Below are 19,034 nucleotides of genomic sequence, written 5' to 3'. Positions count from 1 at the left end.
CCCTTTACCAACTGAACCATCTCTCTAGCCCCCCCCATTAAGTTGATTTTAGTGCTCATTAATTATTGATTTGTAATTTAAAAATCACTGTCCCCCTTTTTTCTTTCACTTGTGTTCTTGGCCCCCAGGCACTAGACCAACTGGCTCAGCCCTAGGGCAAGCATTGCATCACCCACAGCCCTGGGACTACACGCAAATTTTCAAAACCTATGTGTCCAGCTATAAAAATAGAGAGGGTAGTGGGATTCTGGAAGTGCATATGTTGGGAAGCCAAAGCTTTTCTTCTACAGACTGTAGAGGAGATAAAGAGAGCTTTTGTAAGTAGTAAGTATGTCCTGTAAATGCTAAACTACCAGCAAGCTTCTGGAGGCAAATGAGAGAATTCGATTTCAAAATGTGTAAACAGGACAAACAAGATGATTCAGTGGGTAAAGGAGCTTGCTGCCAAACCTGATGACTTAAGTTTGACACCCAGAACCCACACGGTGGAGAAAGAAAGAAAGAGAAAGAAAGAAAGGAAGGGAGGGAGGGAGGAATAATACTTTTAAGGCTCTGGAAAGAGCCCAGGTTGTCTCCTCAGACATTTCTATCAAGGTCAGACATCTCCCACACACTGACTTTGACTAAGCATGGACAATACTATGCTGTTGTGAGTTGGAAAATAATATTTCTAATGACTTACCAACTGTAAAGATGCTTAAGTCCTATGGAGGAACTTATTTAATTAATCTTGACATTACTCTTGGGAAGAAGTCATGTCACTGGTAGTGAGGGTAGGGCGAACATTTTGACATTTTCCTCCTATAGCCCAGGCTAACCTTGAATTTGAGATCTTCCTGATCCAGTATGGCATGCTGGGTCAGGGGCAGCACAGGAAACCCACTGAGCCTTTTTACATTTGCATAGTGTGCCTTAACTTACCTTAACCCTGCAGTTACTACGTCCTACCTATATTAAAATTTTGGTATTTCACATATCATGACCTTTGTACTACTTTTTGTTTTTAAAATATTGCACTAAAATGTAACAAGTCTTAATTACTGAAGTGTTTTACCTTCTGTTAGATTTTGTGTCTCTTTGACCTCAGTCTAGTCCTGGCCCAGGGCAAGAGATAAGTCAGTTTCCAATTGCACATTAGACAAGGGAGTACAGACCCAGGTGGATCTGAAAACCACCTTTCCAGTTTAACTCCCATGAGTCATGGCTCAGAGTCATCACAGCATAGTGCTGCTCCAGAATAAACAGATGCAGTCCACAAGAGAAGCACAGTGATGCTTTTCATACCTTTGCATTTAAAACTACTTCACTGGCAATGAGGCAGGCACAAACCATGGTTCCTGTTCTTCCTAGAAAGAAAAGAAGGCTGTTTAAAGAATCATTGTTCATCACAGAGCTTGCTTTAAGAATTCCCTCCGAGGACCTGGGAAGATGACGTAGTTCTTGATGGACATGAAGCATCAGGACTTGAATTCAGATCCTAGAAGCCACATAAAAAGCTGCTGTGACAGTTATCAACCTTGACCCTAGCACTGGGGAGTAGAGTCGGGATCCAGAGATTTGCTGGCCAGCCAACCGGCTCAGTGGATAAAGGTGACTTGTTGCATGAGCTAAGTTTAATTCCTAGAACTCAAAGGGGAAAACCAACTCCCTAAAATCATCTTCTGACTTCCACACATGCTCCATGGCATGTGTACACAAGCACACACACACACACACACACACACACCACATACATTAACACGCAATACATTTTAAGGTGAGAAGCAACTGAGGAAGAAATCCCAAGGTCAATTTCTGACACCATGCACAGAAATACCTAAAATGCATTTTATATAAATAAATGTGCTTGTCCCAAGTATTTAAGTTCAGAAGTAGGCAAGATCACTGCTCTGTGGCTATACCTGGAACTCATGGACTCTTCTTTAGTCTAATGCTGACATTGCAGTGAAGCAAAGACAATCAGGACCTCAACCCTGAAGCACCTACTTACAGACCTGACTTTTGTAACTGATATAAACAAAACACCCACAATCCCATCTAGCATCTGGGATGTCTATTATTCCTTCCATTTAAGGGTTCTCAATTATTTTAGAAAATTTTACCCTTAGTTTCATGTAGTCCGGACTGTCCCCAAAGTCACTACAGCTCTGATGCTGGAGGCCCAGGGCATGGATTTTCCCTTCACACCATCCATCCACACCCCCCCCTACACACACACTATTTTCTCCCATGAACATCTCTTCTTGTGAAAGACGAGATAAAGATTTGAGGTCGATATTCAAATCTGTCTTCTTCAAAGGCTTTGCACAGACCTGGGTCGTCAGCAGGATCCTCAAATCCCAGTGACAGTGTGGCAAAGCCAGCAAAGAGAAAGAACCTGACCCAAGAGTCACAACCCTCTATTTCCAGGGGTGGGGAATAGCTCATTAAATATACCAATAAAAGGGGTCTCAGCTCAACTGCTAGTGGCTTGCTGAGTTTATGGTTGGAACTCAAGGGATGTCCAAGCAGAGACTAGGAATGCTTTATTATAAAGCAATGGTGGCATTGATTCAATGCTTTATTGGTTGAATAAAAAGGAGTTTGGGTTTGGGAGAAGCTGAATTGGCTCCATCCTGGGCCTAGTTGTCTGGAAAAGTACTTTGGTTGGAGGTTATTCATTTGCTAAATGTTTTAGTTTTGGACAGCTTAGGTGTATCTACCAGTATGCACTGTCGCCACTGTTTCTGGTTAAGTTGTCTCCACCTCACTGGGAACATTTTTTTCAGTATTGAATTGTGTGTCATTTCCACCAGCTGGGCACTTGAGATGGGCTTAGAGTCCTAGGAAATTTGTTTGGGCAGCACTTGGTTGGTTTGGCTTCCTTTTGTAACAGCTGTGTGGGTGGTGTGGTATAGAGTGTGAATGTGTGTTTGTGGTGTATGAGTGTATGGTGTGTGTATATGTTGTGTGTGTGTGTGTGTATTCTGTATGTGTGTATGAGAGTGTATATGTGGTATGTAAGTGTATATGTGTTTGTGGTGTGTGGTGTGCGAGTGTGTGTATGTACATGGTGTGTGTGTGTGTGTGTGTGTGTGTGTGTGTGTGTGTGTGTGTGTGATATGATGTATTCCTGGTGCACGAAAAGACGTTGGGAGCACATTCCCCATGGAGGGATAGTCCCTCCACCACCCAACTCGTGCATGGGCATTTTTATCTTACTTTATTTGTGTATTACAGTTTCCAGTTTTGTGCAGGCATTGTTTGTGAGTGTGTTTCTTGTTCTTTTTTATTTTTTCTTTTATTCTGACTTTCAAAAACTGGCCTGTTTGCTTTTTAAAGATGGAGAGAAAGAAGGCACAGAGTTGGATGGGTAGAGAGGTGGGGAGGGTCTGGGAGGAGATGGGGGGACCACTATCAGAATACAGTGTATACATTTAAAATAAGAAGAGTACTTCTTTTCTAAAACAAACCAGTGACAAGTTTAGTAGTTATGCTTGGGATCTCAGTATTTGGAAGGAGACTTCCTAGAATACATAGGTAGTTCCAGGACCAGCTGGGCTAATATCCAAACTCTACCTCAAGGAAAAACAAACAAACAAACAAACAAACCGAAACAGAACAAAAAAAATCTCTCTATAAACAAATAACAGCAAAACAATAAAACCAACAGGCAAAGAAGAGTCCAAAGGTATTCCCAAAAGGAAATAGGTATATAAAAACGTTCAACATCACCGGTCATCAGGGAAAAGTGACAACCACAATAAGAAAAGTATGACAAAGTGATGCATATGTTGATTAATTACATTCGCTGCTTCACAATAGATACAACTACAAAATATAATGCATATCGTAAATATATATATAATCACTGTCAACTAAAAGAAAAAATAGTCTTAAAATAAAAAGTGTCATTCTATACTAAAGATAAAATACCATTGGTATTTTAACAGACTTACATTGTCAAATCAAGAGTAAAATAATCCAAATGTTTCGTAAGCAAGGGAAAACATTCCCAACCTTCCAACTTTTTTCTCCCCTTTCCTTCACCCTCGTTATTTCTTCATTCCTGCTATAACCTTTCCTTTCCTCTTACATTTCCTTCTGTCTTGAAGCCAATTATTTTAAGGTGTCAGTGATTAATATGGCTAATAGCATTAGTTCCCATGCATGTTTCTTTTCAGAGAGGGAAATTAAAAGGAAGGCAGTGTTACCTTTTCCTCCCTTACAGTGAATCACCACCACGTTTTCAGGGTGTTGAGCCATCCAGTCGTTTACTTCCTTGGAGAACAACAACATTTCCCTGATTTCGAAAAGAAGAGTTTTCATTCAATTAAAATTTTTTTTTTCCAAAGTAATAATTCTCTTGAACACTGCATTTAGCCCTTTATGGACTGTCAATGTGGAGTAAGACTTACTCGAGGGTGGGGACATTATGGTCATCAATCATGACCCTGCGGACCCTGTAGTGAAAGTACTTTGGGTCATAAGAATTCTCACCTAAAATAAATAATAAAATGTTATATATCTGAAAATAAATAATAATATGTCATATGTCTGTGCCTAGCAACATAGCCAATGATAGTTATGGACAGATTTAAAGTTTCAATTAGAAAATCTGTCTTCAAAAGTAGTTTTCTGTTTTCTCTAAAACCTGTCTTTTAGCATTACAAAAAAAAAGTATGGCTTTTCACCTCAGGCAAACTAAATTCATTTTAAAAGGAAGCTTCACCTTTAGCTTTCTAGTAATGTCTTGGTGCATCGTCATCAGTGTTAGGAAGCACAGAGCAGAGACAAATGTATCTGACAGAGACGCCAGCTCCTAAGAATGGCCAACTGATAAGAAGCACTGAACAAATCACTAGATACAGGGTGGTAAAGTGAGGTATAATATTATCAAAAGGTTGCATTTTTATTTTAATTCAGTGCTCTCTCCTCATCACAACCTACTCTAGGTGGGTTAGAGAACAGATTTGCTAATGTTTACACCATCAATGTAACTTAGAAGGAAATAAAGATTTCCTGACCCTGGAACAGACATTTCCTAACACGGTTCACCTCTGCTCTGCCTGTTCCTTCCTTCCAGGACCATCATCTATGCATCCCTCCCAGTGTACTTTGTGCTGGGTGAGCTAACTTTCCTACCACATGAGGCAAATACGTAATGGGAAGCTTTACTCTAACTCTCCACCACTAAATACTTATGAGTAAATGAAATGTAAGAGAGGAGTCAGCAAAACCAATCTGTTCTCTACCTACAGTAACACAAAAGTAAGTTGTATACATACTGCATAGATTGTAGACTTGATAGTGGTTTGGATGCTTGGTATCAAGGAACCGCACAACCTCCTAGAGAAAGACAGACACAAATGTTACATTTCCAGTGTCATCCAGAAGAGTGGAGAGACCAGGAGTAACCAAAAATGGTTACTATGGCTTCACCTGGTTCTCATTGGCATCTTCTAGTGAAAATTCCTTGAATGTGAAGATATGTAGATATTACATCATATGTGACCTGCTAATAAAGAAGGTCATATTAGCCTTTGCCATAATTTGAATTGAATGCCCCTATATAAGCTCACATGTTTAAACACTTGGTCCCCAGCGGTGGTGTGGTCTGGAAAAGTTACAGAGCCTTTTGGAGGTTGAGATAGTCTGGAGGAAGTAGGCTACTGGGAGAAAGTATTGCGGTTGTATATCCTAGTGTCACTTTCACTGTCTCTTTCCTGAGAGTGGATACAATGTGACCAGGAAAGAAATTCTCCATGATTATAATTGTGGTGCGATCTTATTTATACTCTGACAAATAAAGCTCGCTTGAAGATTAGGACAGAGCTGGCAAATAGCTAACCATAGGTCTGTACAGAGAGACAAGGAGTGATATGGCTGGGTGGAGAGAGGAAGTGATAAGGCGGGAGGAGACAGGAACTCAGTCTCTTTTTGGCTGGGAAGTTGAGTAGGTAAGGTGTCTATGATTTTGCTCTTTCATATCTCTGATTTCTCAGTACTTTCCCCTTTATCTGACTCCAGGCTTTTATTATTAAGACCTTTAAGGATTTCTGTTACACATAATAATCAAAACACAAAATGTTCAGAACAATGAAAAATATTAAAAGCTGCAAGGGAAAGAGACCAAGTAAAATATAAAGGCAGACCCATTAGAACAACACCTGACTTTTCAATGAAAACTCAAAAATTGACAGAAGGGCCTGGATGGATGTTCTACAAACTCTAAGAGTTTGTATAGACTACTATACCCAGCAAAAGTATCAAAAGGTAGAGTGGCCAGTGGGTGGTGGTACATACCTTTAACCCCAGTACTCAGGAGGCAGAGGCAAACAGTTCTCTGTGAGTTGGAGGCCACCCTAGTCTATAGAGTGAGTTCAAGGACAGGCTCCAAAAGCTATAGAGAAACCTTGCCTCTAAAAACCAAATCAAACAAAACAAACAAACAAAAAAAAAGTACTTGTTGGGGGCTGGAGAGATGGCTCAAAGATTAGGAACACAGGCTGGTCTTCCAGAAGTTCTGAGTTCAATTCCCAGTAACTACATGGTGACGGTGACTCACAACTATCTATAATGGGATCTGGTGCCCTCTTCTGATGTGCCAGTATACATACAGGCAATTTTTTAAAAATCTTTTTTATTTTTAAAACAATAGAACGTATTTTCCCTTTCTTTCATCAAGCCTGGCTTTGTAATTTATTTGTTTCACTAGGAATGGCAGAGACAACCACATCACACTAGTCTTAGGCATGTGTACTAAGGGGCTTGGCAGCCTCACTTGACTGCTAGTTTTGTAATTTTTGTCATTGCCATATGAGAAAAAGGCTGAACGTTGGCCTGCTTGGGCTGAACAGAAGTCTTATTTTAAAAACAGATATCATATAGAGCCACCAAGCCAGATATTGAGGACTGGAAAATCCTCAGATGACTTGGTAGCTCACAGGTTCTTGAATTTCCAGCTGAGACAGCCAGTCCTGGCTTTATTCACTACAATCACCAAGCTCCGCACAATACAAGCAGATAAGCCATGGTATCATGAGTTTATAGTGGTTAGGGCTAGAGAGATGGCTCGGCTGTTAAAGGCTGGGCTCACAACTAAAAATAGAAAAAACAGTGCTTATAAGCCAGGAAAATTTTAGAGTAGCTTATAAATAGCAAATTGATGACCATCAAACATGAGTTTTTGTGAAAAGAATAGCATTTAGAAGTATATTGACATTGTTAGTATTGAGCACTGAGCACTTGCTATGGAAACAGCCTTACCTTAATTGGATTTCTATAGAAAGACTGCCCTCCAGACGATGGAAATGACATGGCAATAATACGCTCTGGAAGTCAAAGTCATGGCTATAATGAATATCATAATAGAGATGACACAACATACAAATTTCATTTCTATATAACAAAACTCCTTTTTCAATAAAAATAACATTCAGGATAGGAAAAATAACACATTCTAAGAATAATCAAAATGATATGATACACTAAATTATCCAATATAATAATAACCATGAAACTGGCACAGTGAATCTAAGACTCAATTGGTTCATCAATGGGCCACAGATTTTTGTCGGCCTAAACCTGCAGCTCATGAGTAAAAATTCTTTTAACAAATCAAAGGAAACAGCCTGCACCCCAGTAAAAACAGGAACTGTCAGAGTGCTGTCCAGCACACTTGACTTAGGAAATCTGAGACCAACAGAGTAGAAGCCTCAATTTCTAGAGCTGTAAGATGACTGAAAAGTCTCCTGGGATCCTTGAGACCAAGGGTAACCACCAGAGCTGAATAAATGAAACCCCAGCTGAAAATAACCCACCCCACCTCCTGTACCACAACCAAGCAGTTCTGGTCTGAAGGGACATAAGTAGACACTTCCATTGCAAAGGTCCACACTACCACAATGACATGTGTACTCCTATATAAAGAATGCTTTGAAATAACACGGCAGAAATAAAAGAGTGTGGAGCATCTACCACTCACATACAAAATGCAAACTTTTTATAAACAATATCGAAGGCACGTTTCACGAACCAGTGACGTAAGTGAGGTCCAGGTCAAACCCATCTTTCTTGTATCGTCTCTTGTTCCCTGAAACCTGCATTGGAAAGTCATAAAGTTGGGAAACATGAATCAACAGGAGAAAGAACATAATATACAGATCTACAACCTGAAACACGAAACAGACATATGCTGCCACTCACCAGCCGCCTAGTCAGCTTTTCAAGGTGTCTTTTTTGATGAGCCAGTTGCAAAATTCTTACCAGAATAAGAAGCCACAGAGGTCGGAATAAAACTGCCAATCTAAGCAAATTTGTAGATAAAAATTTAAATAACCATTTTTTTTGCTAGAAAAAAACACTTTTATACTTATACTTATACCAAGTCCAAGGCCCTGAGCATGACTGAAAATTGCTTTAATTGAGCCATTCTTGTGGCTCTGTACTCAGCTTGGAACAGTGCTTCTTGACCAGGACAATGTTGTTTTACCCCTATGTTGAAGAGAACTGTCTAGAGAACTGTCTAGAGAACTGTCATACTGTTCTGTGGGTGTTGATACTATATTGAGTGGATACAGGCTAGGAGTACTGGTAAACACTTCACCATGAATGGCATCCTTTTCTAGAATTATCAAAAATGTCAATAATGCTTGGGAGATAAGTTTGGGAAAGACAGACTCAGACTTTGTGGTTTAATACCAAGAGTTTTTCTTTTCTTCCCGTGTGTGTGTGTGTGTGTGTGTGTGTGTGTGTGTGTGTGTATTTTACATTGCTGGTGCTACTTATATTGTAAACAGAGGATCACTACTGATGATGACACATCAGAAAACAGACGGAGATACTAGCCAAGTGTGCTAGCCAGCGCTTCTCTTACCATCAAAAACACCACGGTAGAGAACTACTGTTCTGAAACCCTGGTCTTTAATCTGAAGCCATATGAACCAGACACCTGGAAGAGGTCTGTAAAGTTCTTTAAAGCATGGGGTAGGGAGGGAAGGGGTAGCTCCACAGTTAAGAGCACTTGTTGCTTTTGCAGAGGACATGGGTCTGGTTCCCAGCACCCACATGACAGCTCATAACCATCTGCAGTTCCAGTTTCAGGGGATCCAATGCCCTTCTCTGGTTTCGCAGGCCCTGCCCACATCCAGTGAATATACATAGATGCAAGCAAAACATCCATACCCATACACATAAGATAAAAACAAATAAGTCTTTTTTAAAAAGAAAAAAAATCAGTGGGGTAACACACTCCAGAGCCACTAATTCAGTGCCTCTTAGGTAACAACTGAAGGTTGCTCAGGTTGTTTCCAACACACAACAAAATTAGTTGAACCCTAGATTGAAGTCCTAGGGAGTTTGGGTACAGAAAGAAACCAGTTATTTGACAAATGAGTAAAACTGCCCCCCAATCTTTAGACACATATCTTTCTTTTCTACATTGCCACAGTAAAGATGAGGCAGAAGTGGTGGAGAAAGGAAAAAAAGGAGAGGAGAAGTCAGGAAGAAAGAAGTAAGGGCTAAGGGCAAACTCTCCTAATAGACCCTCACAGTTCAGACTTTACCAGCATTCTCATTCCTACTATAACTATACTGCAAAACTTCCTCTCCGTGGATGCCCACATTGTCTCTTGCTATATTTACTACTCTTTAGAGATTTTAATTGGAGTCACTCAAATTACATACGTGCTTAATACTCTCTTGGTTATAGGGAAATGCCAGAACTGCAGAACTTCATATCATTTGGGATTGAAGCACAGATGGGAATTTATGGATAATTTCATAACATTCCGAAGTTAAAGTTGATATAAGAGGAGTTAAGTCTAGTTTTTCCCCTTTGTTTGTTCTCTCTTATTTAGCTAAAGATTCTTAGTATGTATATTCTCAATGTACCCCTCAGTGCCAACATGTTTTAGTTTCAAAGTCCATGGAAATTTATATAAACATTTCACTGGCACAATCAAGAGAGTTGAGTTAAAATATTACATAAAATCAGGGGAAATGCAACAAAACAAAGGAAACAACCCAAAAGAACAAAAGAAACAAGAGAGGGGGACTGGAGAGGTGGCTCAGTGGTTAAGAGCACTGGCTGCTCTTCCAGAGGGCCTGGGTTCAATTCCCAGCACCTATATGGCAGCTCACAACTGTCTGTAACTACAAGTCTGACACCCTCATACAGGCATACATGCCTGAAAAACACCACTGCAAATAAAAATAAATAAATTTATAAAGAAACAAAATAGGAGTTTTGAGAGGTAAGCCATATGTTTCATACCTTGGACTGTCTCTAAGAAACTTCTTGTCATAAAATATGTAAGTGAAGGCAATGAGCAGAGTCACACCAATAACAACGGCATCTAGGGTGTTCAGTAAATCAGAAAAATACTGTTGTCTCCTGGAGCAGGGAGATGGGAGAGTTTCAGAGCACATGTTATTCATCTCATCTTCATGAAAAGTTCTATCTTCAGCCCTATCGGTACTCTCAGGAAGAAGTTGGTGGGTTGTCTTGACCTCACCTGACATCCTAACCACTTACTGGCTTACTGGGTCCACCCTGCCACCTGCATATAAATTTGTCCCAAGCTTATGTGTTTTGTGGGGTGTGGAGGTCGGCTGGAGTTGAGACCTGGCCAAGATGCTTCTGAGAGTTATCACCTGTGATGGGGTAGAGGTGCCCAAGCTGGTCACACTCCTGTAATTTACCTCAATATACTCACTAGTTCACCAAAAATAAAAAAAAGAGTCCTGTCTTATCAATGGCTACACCACTGAGGAAAATGGTAAGAGAGTCCTTTTTAGACTCTGAGAAACCGGGCAGTGGATGACTATCCTTAGATTAAAAAAAAAGGGGGGCACAAGGATAAAAACCTCTTAGGAAAGGAGAGAAATTGCACTCTGAGATGCTCTGAGAATAAAATGAAGCTGGAGAACTTAGGCTCTGACCTCCAGAGCAATCTAACATCAAGGCATGGCTCACCCACCCACCTGCTTAGAAAACCAGAAAGCAAAGGTCAAGGTATGTTTTACTGTTGTGATGTTTATGGAAAGAAGGTGCCTCTGAACACTTCTGTACTGCACTATAATTAACATTTTAAAATTTACATTGAAATAGAAACTATTTGTGAAGTGTTCTTTAGTGTGTCATCAAGTCCATTTTGGAATTCAAGCTAATCACTATTAATATTTGTACATCACTATGGAGGTGTGGCTTTGTTGGAGTGGGTTTGGCCATGTGTCACTGTGGGGGTGGACTTTGAGAATTTCTATGTACAAAATACTGCCCAGTTTCTCAGTTAACTTCCTGTTGCCTGCAAGATGGAGGACTCTTAGCTACTCCTCCAGCACCACATCTGTCTACATGCTGCCATGATCCACACCATGATAATAATGCACTAATCCTCTGAAACTGTGAGTGAGCCATGCAATTAAATGTTTCTTTATCTATAGTCATGTGAGTCTTCACAGCAATAAAAACCCTAACTAAGACATGTTCCTTTTCATCATGCACATATAGACACAATGGTTGCCTGGCTCATCCTTGAAGCCCTTTTAAGCTTTAGCAATTGAGGAAATCATCTACAATACCTTGTTGTAGAATAGAGGTACAACGACAGCCCTGATAAAGCTGTTCTACATAAACTGATTTTAGATTATTTCTTTTCCTGTGGAACAGACCTACAGGGAGAATCATTTTGATGAAGGAGGAAACATTCGGTTGAGCGGATCTGACAATTCTTATAGAAAACTTCTTATATCACTGCAAAAATGGCTTTATACTTTAAAAAAATAAGCAGAATCACACTTACCCTTCTACATACACTCGAAGAAGAACATCCACAAGGAAAAACAAAGCAATAGTAAAAGAAACCAAACGATATTCCAGAGGAATATAAAGTTTGCTTTCAACGAGATGTAGATCGATAGCCACAAAAACTATGTCCAGAAAGATCAGCATAATCCCAAATATTCTAAAATGAATAAATGAAGAGAGTGGAAGTGTTGCCTTCATAGTGACACAATATTAAAGTTAATGCTCAGATGCCTCCCCTCCAAAGTCCTCATTTAGCGCTAAATTGTCCTGTGCCAGAAAGAACAAGGCTGCTTTAGCATCATAAGAAAATATTCCATTTTCACCCAATAAAACTGTGGTTAAAATCTGTACCAAGCCCCTCCACGATTTCTACATAGAGCAGGGATGTCACTTTAGCATTCCAAGCTAGAACAACAAATCTAAATTAAAGTCACAAGCTTCTTGGTGTAAACCCTTTAAATGCCTAGAATTCATAAGAAGCTTTTACAAGTATATCATAATAAATAAAATCACATTAATCCAAATAAGTTTAGTACTTTAGCAACAAAAAAGAATATGAATAATATATTCCCTTTAAAAATCACTTTAACCAGTAAACATATGATTACATATTCATAGGTTCCCACATAGATTCTGCACACATGACAGATACATGAGAAAGAAAGAATTCAATTCCATAAATATCACATGGTTAATTGAACTCTTAACTGTCCCTAAATCTCTTCTTGCATTGTCTCAAAAAACTCCTCATAAATTATTTCACTAAACTACAGAGATGAATCAACTCAACTTTAAAGTGTGTTTTTAAACAACTACCAATCCAATTAAAATATTAACTTGGGAGTCAGCAAATATATGCTTTCTTATTTTTACATTTATAGTAGAAAAACACTAATATGCCACTATTTTAGATTTGAGCAAAGGTTGTTTCTTTGTACATCTTAACGTTCAGCCTTTTCTTTTCTTTTCTTTTTTTTTTTTTTTTTTTTTTTTTTTGTTTATTTGAGACAGGGTTTCTCTGTGTAGACCAATCTGGTCTCGAACTCACAGAGATCCACCTGTCTCTGTCTCCCAAGTGCTGGGATTAAAGGTGTGTGCCACTTCCACCTGGCCTATTCAGTCTTAATTAAACTTCCAAGATATATTAGATCACATTAAATATGGATACATGAGCTTATTAGCAACACATTGACAATGGATGTTCTTTTCTTTTGTTCTCTCTTGCTTTTTGTAGGTAATTTCTCATTAAACTTTAAAAATTAAATGTAATATATATTTAATTACTTACATTTCAAGACCCTCACATACCTGAAGGCAACTGATGATACAAGGAAAAGCACTACTTCCTTAATCGTGTTGCTGTAAAAGTCAGTAAAATTAAATCAATCACATATTCTTATTAACATGTATTATGAATCTAGCAAAACAAAATCTCTTCATAAATATAAATTTTAAGTAAAAGTCCTCAAAAGATGTATACTGAAATGTTCTGCTAGTAATTAAAATATTTATATTTTTGCTTTTTTTGTGTTCCTATCTAAGATATGTTGAATAAAACACCACGCTGTGGCTATTTAGTAACATATCTTTGCATGTAAAGTTCCAAATCCAACTTTAAGGGAACATTAAGTTTGGGACCAACCAAATAAAGCATCATGGCACGGAGATGGAAAAGGGTGGTTTTTAAAAAGTGTTCTGATATCAATTCTTCTATTAGCAAATTAGGATCTTGGGCAAGTCATAAAACTTGGAGATACTTTGTGTCCTTGCAACAAAATAATGGGCTTCTTTTTTAAAATACAAGCTAAAGGAGCACTTCCAAGCTTTTTCTGTACAGCCAGTATTTTTCTAATACCCAAGTCAGACAAAGATAGAACAGACACAAAATCCTCAGTGAAGTACTAGCACACTGAATAAAAACACATGTTTAGAAAATCATCTTTCCATGACAAAGTTGGCTTACTCCTGGAAATACAGGGTTGGTTCAACATACATGTTAGTCAATGTAGTAGGTCATACAAACTACTTGAGAAAACTAATATGGTTATTTCAAGAGATGTAAAAACAGCCTTTGGAAAAATCCAGCATGCTTTATGATAAAATCCCCAGAGAAGTAGAACTCTCAACATAATAAAGGCTACAAACCCACAGCCACACTGTCCTAAATGGAGAAAAACTCAAAGCAATTTCATTAAAATTAGGATAGCACAGGCTGCTAGTTATCCCCACAATACAGTGCTGGAGGCAGTACTAGCCACAACAATGAGTTAGGAGAAGGGAATTACAGGTCTACGAACAAGAAGAAGAAGTCAACTTATCTTTATTTGCCAATGAGTGACTACCCAATAGAGTGAGAATTCTCAATATATCTATAATTTGGACACAAGTGATTTTTAAGAACATATTGTTTTGTTTATAAAGAACACATATAAATGTTATTAGACTTGTGCAATAGGAAGTATCCCAGTTAATATTATTCAGAAATAAATAAAAAAGTAATAAAATCTCAGTGAGTGTAAAGACAGCTTTTATGAACAAAATGTGCTCCTTTTCATTACCATTTCTCATAGACAGAAAGCTATAAACTGGGGATCAGAAGATATGCAGGAAAAATTAGAAAAGACCAATGTTAAAGAATAAATAGAATTCTACAATTCTCTTTAAATAAATGCTGCAACAAAATCACTACCAAGGAATAACATTATCAATTTTTAAACTAGGAAAACAGGGAGTAGACAAAAATGTCTGCCCAAGCATGGTACTTGTCTTATAAATTCAACTGGTTATTATTGAGTTATTTTTCCGATTTCTCTTTTGTTATTTTTCCACAGTACATGCTCTGTTTCCCCAAAGACAAGAGATCCATCAATGGTTCTTTCAAATATCAAACTCACTTACCAATATGACTTGCGAATATCAACACATTCATCACCATCATAGAACTTGGAGATCTGTTTTAACTTGCTTTAGCACCAACAAATACAAAGATATGTCATTAGAGATTGCTATGTTTAACAGAAATATGAAAACTTTATTTGAATTAGAACCCCTTGAATCTAAGAGATACAACTTTTTCAAAAATTTTTTTAGAATCATTGTTCAGATAACTGTTTGTTGATGGATAATTCCAAGACATAATTCTACAAATGTCTCTCTGCCTCTCTGCTTTCTTGGCTCCCCCCCCTCTATATATGTATGTATGTATGTATGTATGTATGTATGTATGTTTGTATGTATATATATATGTGTGTGTGTGTGTGTGTGTGTGTGTGTGTCAGTCTTTGATGGTACCATAATTGCAACATGGAATATATCAATCTTTTAACAAAGCAGTCAAAGACTACTGATGTCATTGTATTCAAATCAGTACTATAGGTTTAAAATACTCACCTAAGGGCTGAGTGAATTCAAAGACCTATTTTGTACTGAAATATACACAGTTGTCCTACAGTTTATAAAGTTCTTAAACACTTAAAATTTATATGCCTATTGGTTGTCTGGAAGCTGGTATATACTTTTACCTAAACTAACCCTTGTACACTAAAAAGATGATTTGCAGCCTTGTAAAACAACCCAATGAATCAGGATTAAAGTGCATTTTTTATTACTACATCTAAAACTATCTGTATTGTCATTTTGGAGGCTACATTATTTCAAAATTCATCTTGGAAGTGTAGGTAGTGAAAAGTGTTGCCCTCTCTAATTTCATGATTTGCAAGTCCTTCCAACACTCTTACCTTTCGTCCACTGTGGGCACTTTTTTGCCCTTGGATAGTATTAAAATAGCTAAGGTCTGAGAGAAGGACTATTCTGTGATAATGGCTATGGGTTTGAGACACAAGCACCACACAGAGACAGAACTCTAGAACGTGAAGAACAGGGTTAAGGTCTATTAATTTGATTCTTTTCTGCTTAGGGTTCCACTTTCTTCCTCCTTACCTGTCACCTCCCTTCTTGCTCCAAATAGGACTGCTCTCTCTGTCTCTGTCTCTGTCTCTTTTAGTTTAGTGGTATCACACAGGTAGTCACCACATAAGGAGTTCAAAGCAATTCTCCTTACATTTAACTAACACAGAAAGGTACCTACAGATACTATAGCAAGAGAACTTTCAAAAGTTACATCATAATCTCTATTGTCATTGAATTTCACAAATCTCAGTATCTTTCTTTTCTGGTGCATCCCAATACATTGAATATATATATAATATCTTACCATTTGTTGATGTTTTCTTCCTGGATGTCTGATGTTAAATCGGATGAGGCAATGCTAAAACAGTTTTTTAAAAAATACAGTCAGATAGCACATGATTTTCTAAAAACAGATTTTTTTGGTTCAAACTAGCTATAATTACCGTTTGACATTCATGAACTTGTTAACTTTTAATAATTTAATAATTTTAAAATTTAGTATACCAAAATGATAAAGGTTTACGCACTGTTCTTTCAAACTGAAACTAACCCCAATGTAAAATAGTATTTCATAGCTGAATATACAATAGGGTTCAATTTTTAGGTTCATTTTTCACTAACATGCATTATTGACATTCCCACATGGAGTTACAGAATGCATTCAGCATGTCCATCCAACCTCCATTCACCCGTTGCCCAGTAACCTTGTCAGTCTCTTGTAACCACCATATTCTGCTTGCAAATCAACTCTTGCTTTTCCTCATATAGAAGAGAAATCATGTGACCCCTGTCTTTCAGTACCTACTCCACTTTACTCAACACAATATAATCCAGTTCTGTTCATTTTACTGGGAATGCAAGAATTTTATTCTTTTGGGTTTAAAAACATTTCACTCTATCCATATATCAAGTTTTCTTTATCCACTCATCTCTTGGTAGACACCGAGACTCAATGTATATCTTGGCTATTGAGAATAGAGCAGTCATCCACATGAATATGTGAATATTTTCATTATATGTTGATTTTGTTTCCTGAGTGTAGACTAAGAGATCTCTTCAGATTGTTTGCCATTTTAAAACTGATGTTACTGGTGTTATTTCTTGGATCTTTTATATATTCTCAGTATTGATTCCTGTCAGATGAATGGTTGAGAAACATTTCCTACCATCTATACACTGTCTTCACTCTATAATTTCATTATTTGGAAGGAGCTTTAAGACTGTTTAAAATTGTGTGTGTGTGTGTGTGTGTGTGTGTGTGTGTGTGTGTGTGTGTGTGTATAATACAGCATGAGTGGAGATCAGACCACAACTTGCATAAATGAATTCTCTTCTTTAACTGTTCAGGGCTCATGTTTGGTGACTGCACCTTTACCAGCTGGTAATCTTGCCCATTCCAGCAGCTTTTCATCTTTACATAATTTTTGTAGAATTTCAAGCTTGTTTTCTGTGCCTCTGGGGTCTTCTACAGATAATCATCACCTGTACTAATATCTTGACGTGTTTGCCCTGGAAATTTCTGGCCTTGCTACAGTTTGAGTTGATTTTTGTGCAGGTTGAGAGAGGGATCTAGTCTTATTCTTCTGCATGGGGATGTTCAGTTTCCATAGCATAATTTGTTGGAGAGGCAGTCATTCCAAAGTTGTGTTTCTAGCACCTTTGTTGCGAATCAGCTAGATATAGCATGCGGATTGTTACTGGGTTTTACTCTGCTCCACTGGTCTATGTGCTATTTTATGGCAATACTCTGGCCAAGCGCTTGGAACCAGGTATTACAGAATGTCTCTAGCTTTGCTCTTTGTCCTTAGGCTAGCTTTAGCTCTTTAGAATCCTTTGTGCTTCCATACTTATTTCAGGCTTACCTCTTTAATTTTGCAAAGAACTCATTGGCATTTTATAAAGGTTGTACTGATCAAAAATCTACTTTAGTCCTTAGGTACCCATCTGTCTTTGGATACCTTCTTTTATGAACCTCAAGTGCACTCACCATTGTATTTTTCACAAGTTGTAGTTGTTTCTGTTCCTCAGATATGGCAGTAATTGCAAACCTGAGGCAGAAGATCCTTTCAAAATGATGGTAGCTGAGGACTGTGGCATGGCCTCGTGTGGGCAAAGCTCAGAAAACTGAAGGATATGGCTGTGTTTTACTAGCTTTTTTTATATTGTTTGAGAGTGCCTGCTGTGACCTCCTTTTTACTTCTAAATGGGCATTTCTCTACTCTTGGCCTACTCCACTATTTTGTTACACACAGGCATTCCAATATTTTTCTCTGGATTTTGGCTGCTAGTTACTAAGAGGGAAGACTATGAATAATATTGAGGGGTCCCCCTTTTGGTACAGTCCTCTTCTTTGTGCCACGATTTAAGGCACAAAGAATCCTACATACAAAAGCTCACTATGATAGAACATGAGAGTACTAAAGAGTTGTGTTCTCTTGCATGGTCCTGACAGTACACGCCACAGTCTCGGATTGCTATACACAGAGAGGAAAAGGCACAGAAAGAGATATTAATTTATTTATATCTTACAGTATACTGGTGGACACAGTTGAGCATACTGTTTTCAATCCGCTTGAGGTTGTGCTAAAGATTTAAAAAAAAAAAACTCAAATGAATTCAAGTTAATTACAATTTAATGATTATAATTATCTTCCCATCTATAAAATTTTTGAACCTTAAGATTTTTCACATGTAGGGCAGGTGCTGTAGTTCCACAGGAAATGCACCTGCCTAATGTGTGTAACTGCCCTAGCAATGTAACAAAACAAAACAAAATTTGCCATGTAAATCAACTGTTTACAACCTAATACATCATATTCCCTTAAACGATGTTTCATGTTTTAATAAATACTTTAGTCTTGTTTAAAGAGAGAAATAGCTGGATGTTGTGGCATACTGCTACAATTCCAGCTTTTGAGAACCTAAGACAAGAGGATCACAAGTTCAAAGTCAGCCTGGGCTACATCTCAAAAAACAATAATAAACAGTAAAGAAAACAAACAAGAGAAAAGTAAGTAACATTCTTACTACTGAACCTGAACCAATGTGGTAGAACTTACTTCAAATCCTATTCAGTGCAGAGTCTGATCTGGCTTATCATACCTGATGTCTTGTTTCCCAGGTGTCCCCTTCATTCTTTATCTGGATTATCAGACCTGACATCTTGTTTCCCAGATGTCCCCTTCATCCTCTTACTCCTGTTACTTCACCCAGAAAGCATGTCACAGGTGTGAGTCAAAGCTCTTCAGTATATGACGTTTTTGGTTTGGGAATACCTGCTTCATCAGGTAGTTGAGCTCCAGAGACGGACAAGGGCATCAAGAGTTTATTGCTT

General features: G+C 38.0%; 1 protein-coding gene across 1 annotated transcript in view; it reads right to left on the bottom strand.

Moving 5' to 3' along the window:
* Nucleotides 1-18,834, bottom strand: part of LOC127220244 (phosphatidylinositol 3,4,5-trisphosphate 3-phosphatase TPTE2) — a 34,446-nt gene extending 15,612 nt beyond the window's left edge. The window contains exons 1-14 of the mRNA XM_051181973.1: nucleotides 18,803-18,834; nucleotides 18,230-18,283; nucleotides 16,005-16,058; nucleotides 14,690-14,755; nucleotides 13,100-13,150; nucleotides 11,787-11,948; nucleotides 10,256-10,375; nucleotides 8,188-8,287; nucleotides 8,018-8,081; nucleotides 7,249-7,313; nucleotides 5,268-5,328; nucleotides 4,398-4,479; nucleotides 4,194-4,282; nucleotides 1,285-1,346 (exon numbers count right to left, since the gene is read on the bottom strand). Of these exons, the coding sequence (XP_051037930.1) occupies nucleotides 1,285-1,346; nucleotides 4,194-4,282; nucleotides 4,398-4,479; nucleotides 5,268-5,328; nucleotides 7,249-7,313; nucleotides 8,018-8,081; nucleotides 8,188-8,287; nucleotides 10,256-10,375; nucleotides 11,787-11,948; nucleotides 13,100-13,150; nucleotides 14,690-14,755; nucleotides 16,005-16,058; nucleotides 18,230-18,283; nucleotides 18,803-18,834 (1,062 nt within the window). The remainder of the gene's footprint in view (nucleotides 1-1,284; nucleotides 1,347-4,193; nucleotides 4,283-4,397; nucleotides 4,480-5,267; nucleotides 5,329-7,248; nucleotides 7,314-8,017; nucleotides 8,082-8,187; nucleotides 8,288-10,255; nucleotides 10,376-11,786; nucleotides 11,949-13,099; nucleotides 13,151-14,689; nucleotides 14,756-16,004; nucleotides 16,059-18,229; nucleotides 18,284-18,802) is intronic.
* Nucleotides 18,835-19,034: the final 200 nt, after the last annotated feature.

The sequence above is a fragment of the Phodopus roborovskii genome, unplaced genomic scaffold (assembly GCF_943737965.1).
Source record: "Phodopus roborovskii unplaced genomic scaffold, PHOROB, whole genome shotgun sequence".
NCBI classification, from domain to species: Eukaryota; Metazoa; Chordata; class Mammalia; order Rodentia; family Cricetidae; genus Phodopus; species Phodopus roborovskii.
This window is presented reverse-complemented; position numbering and strand designations above follow the sequence as displayed.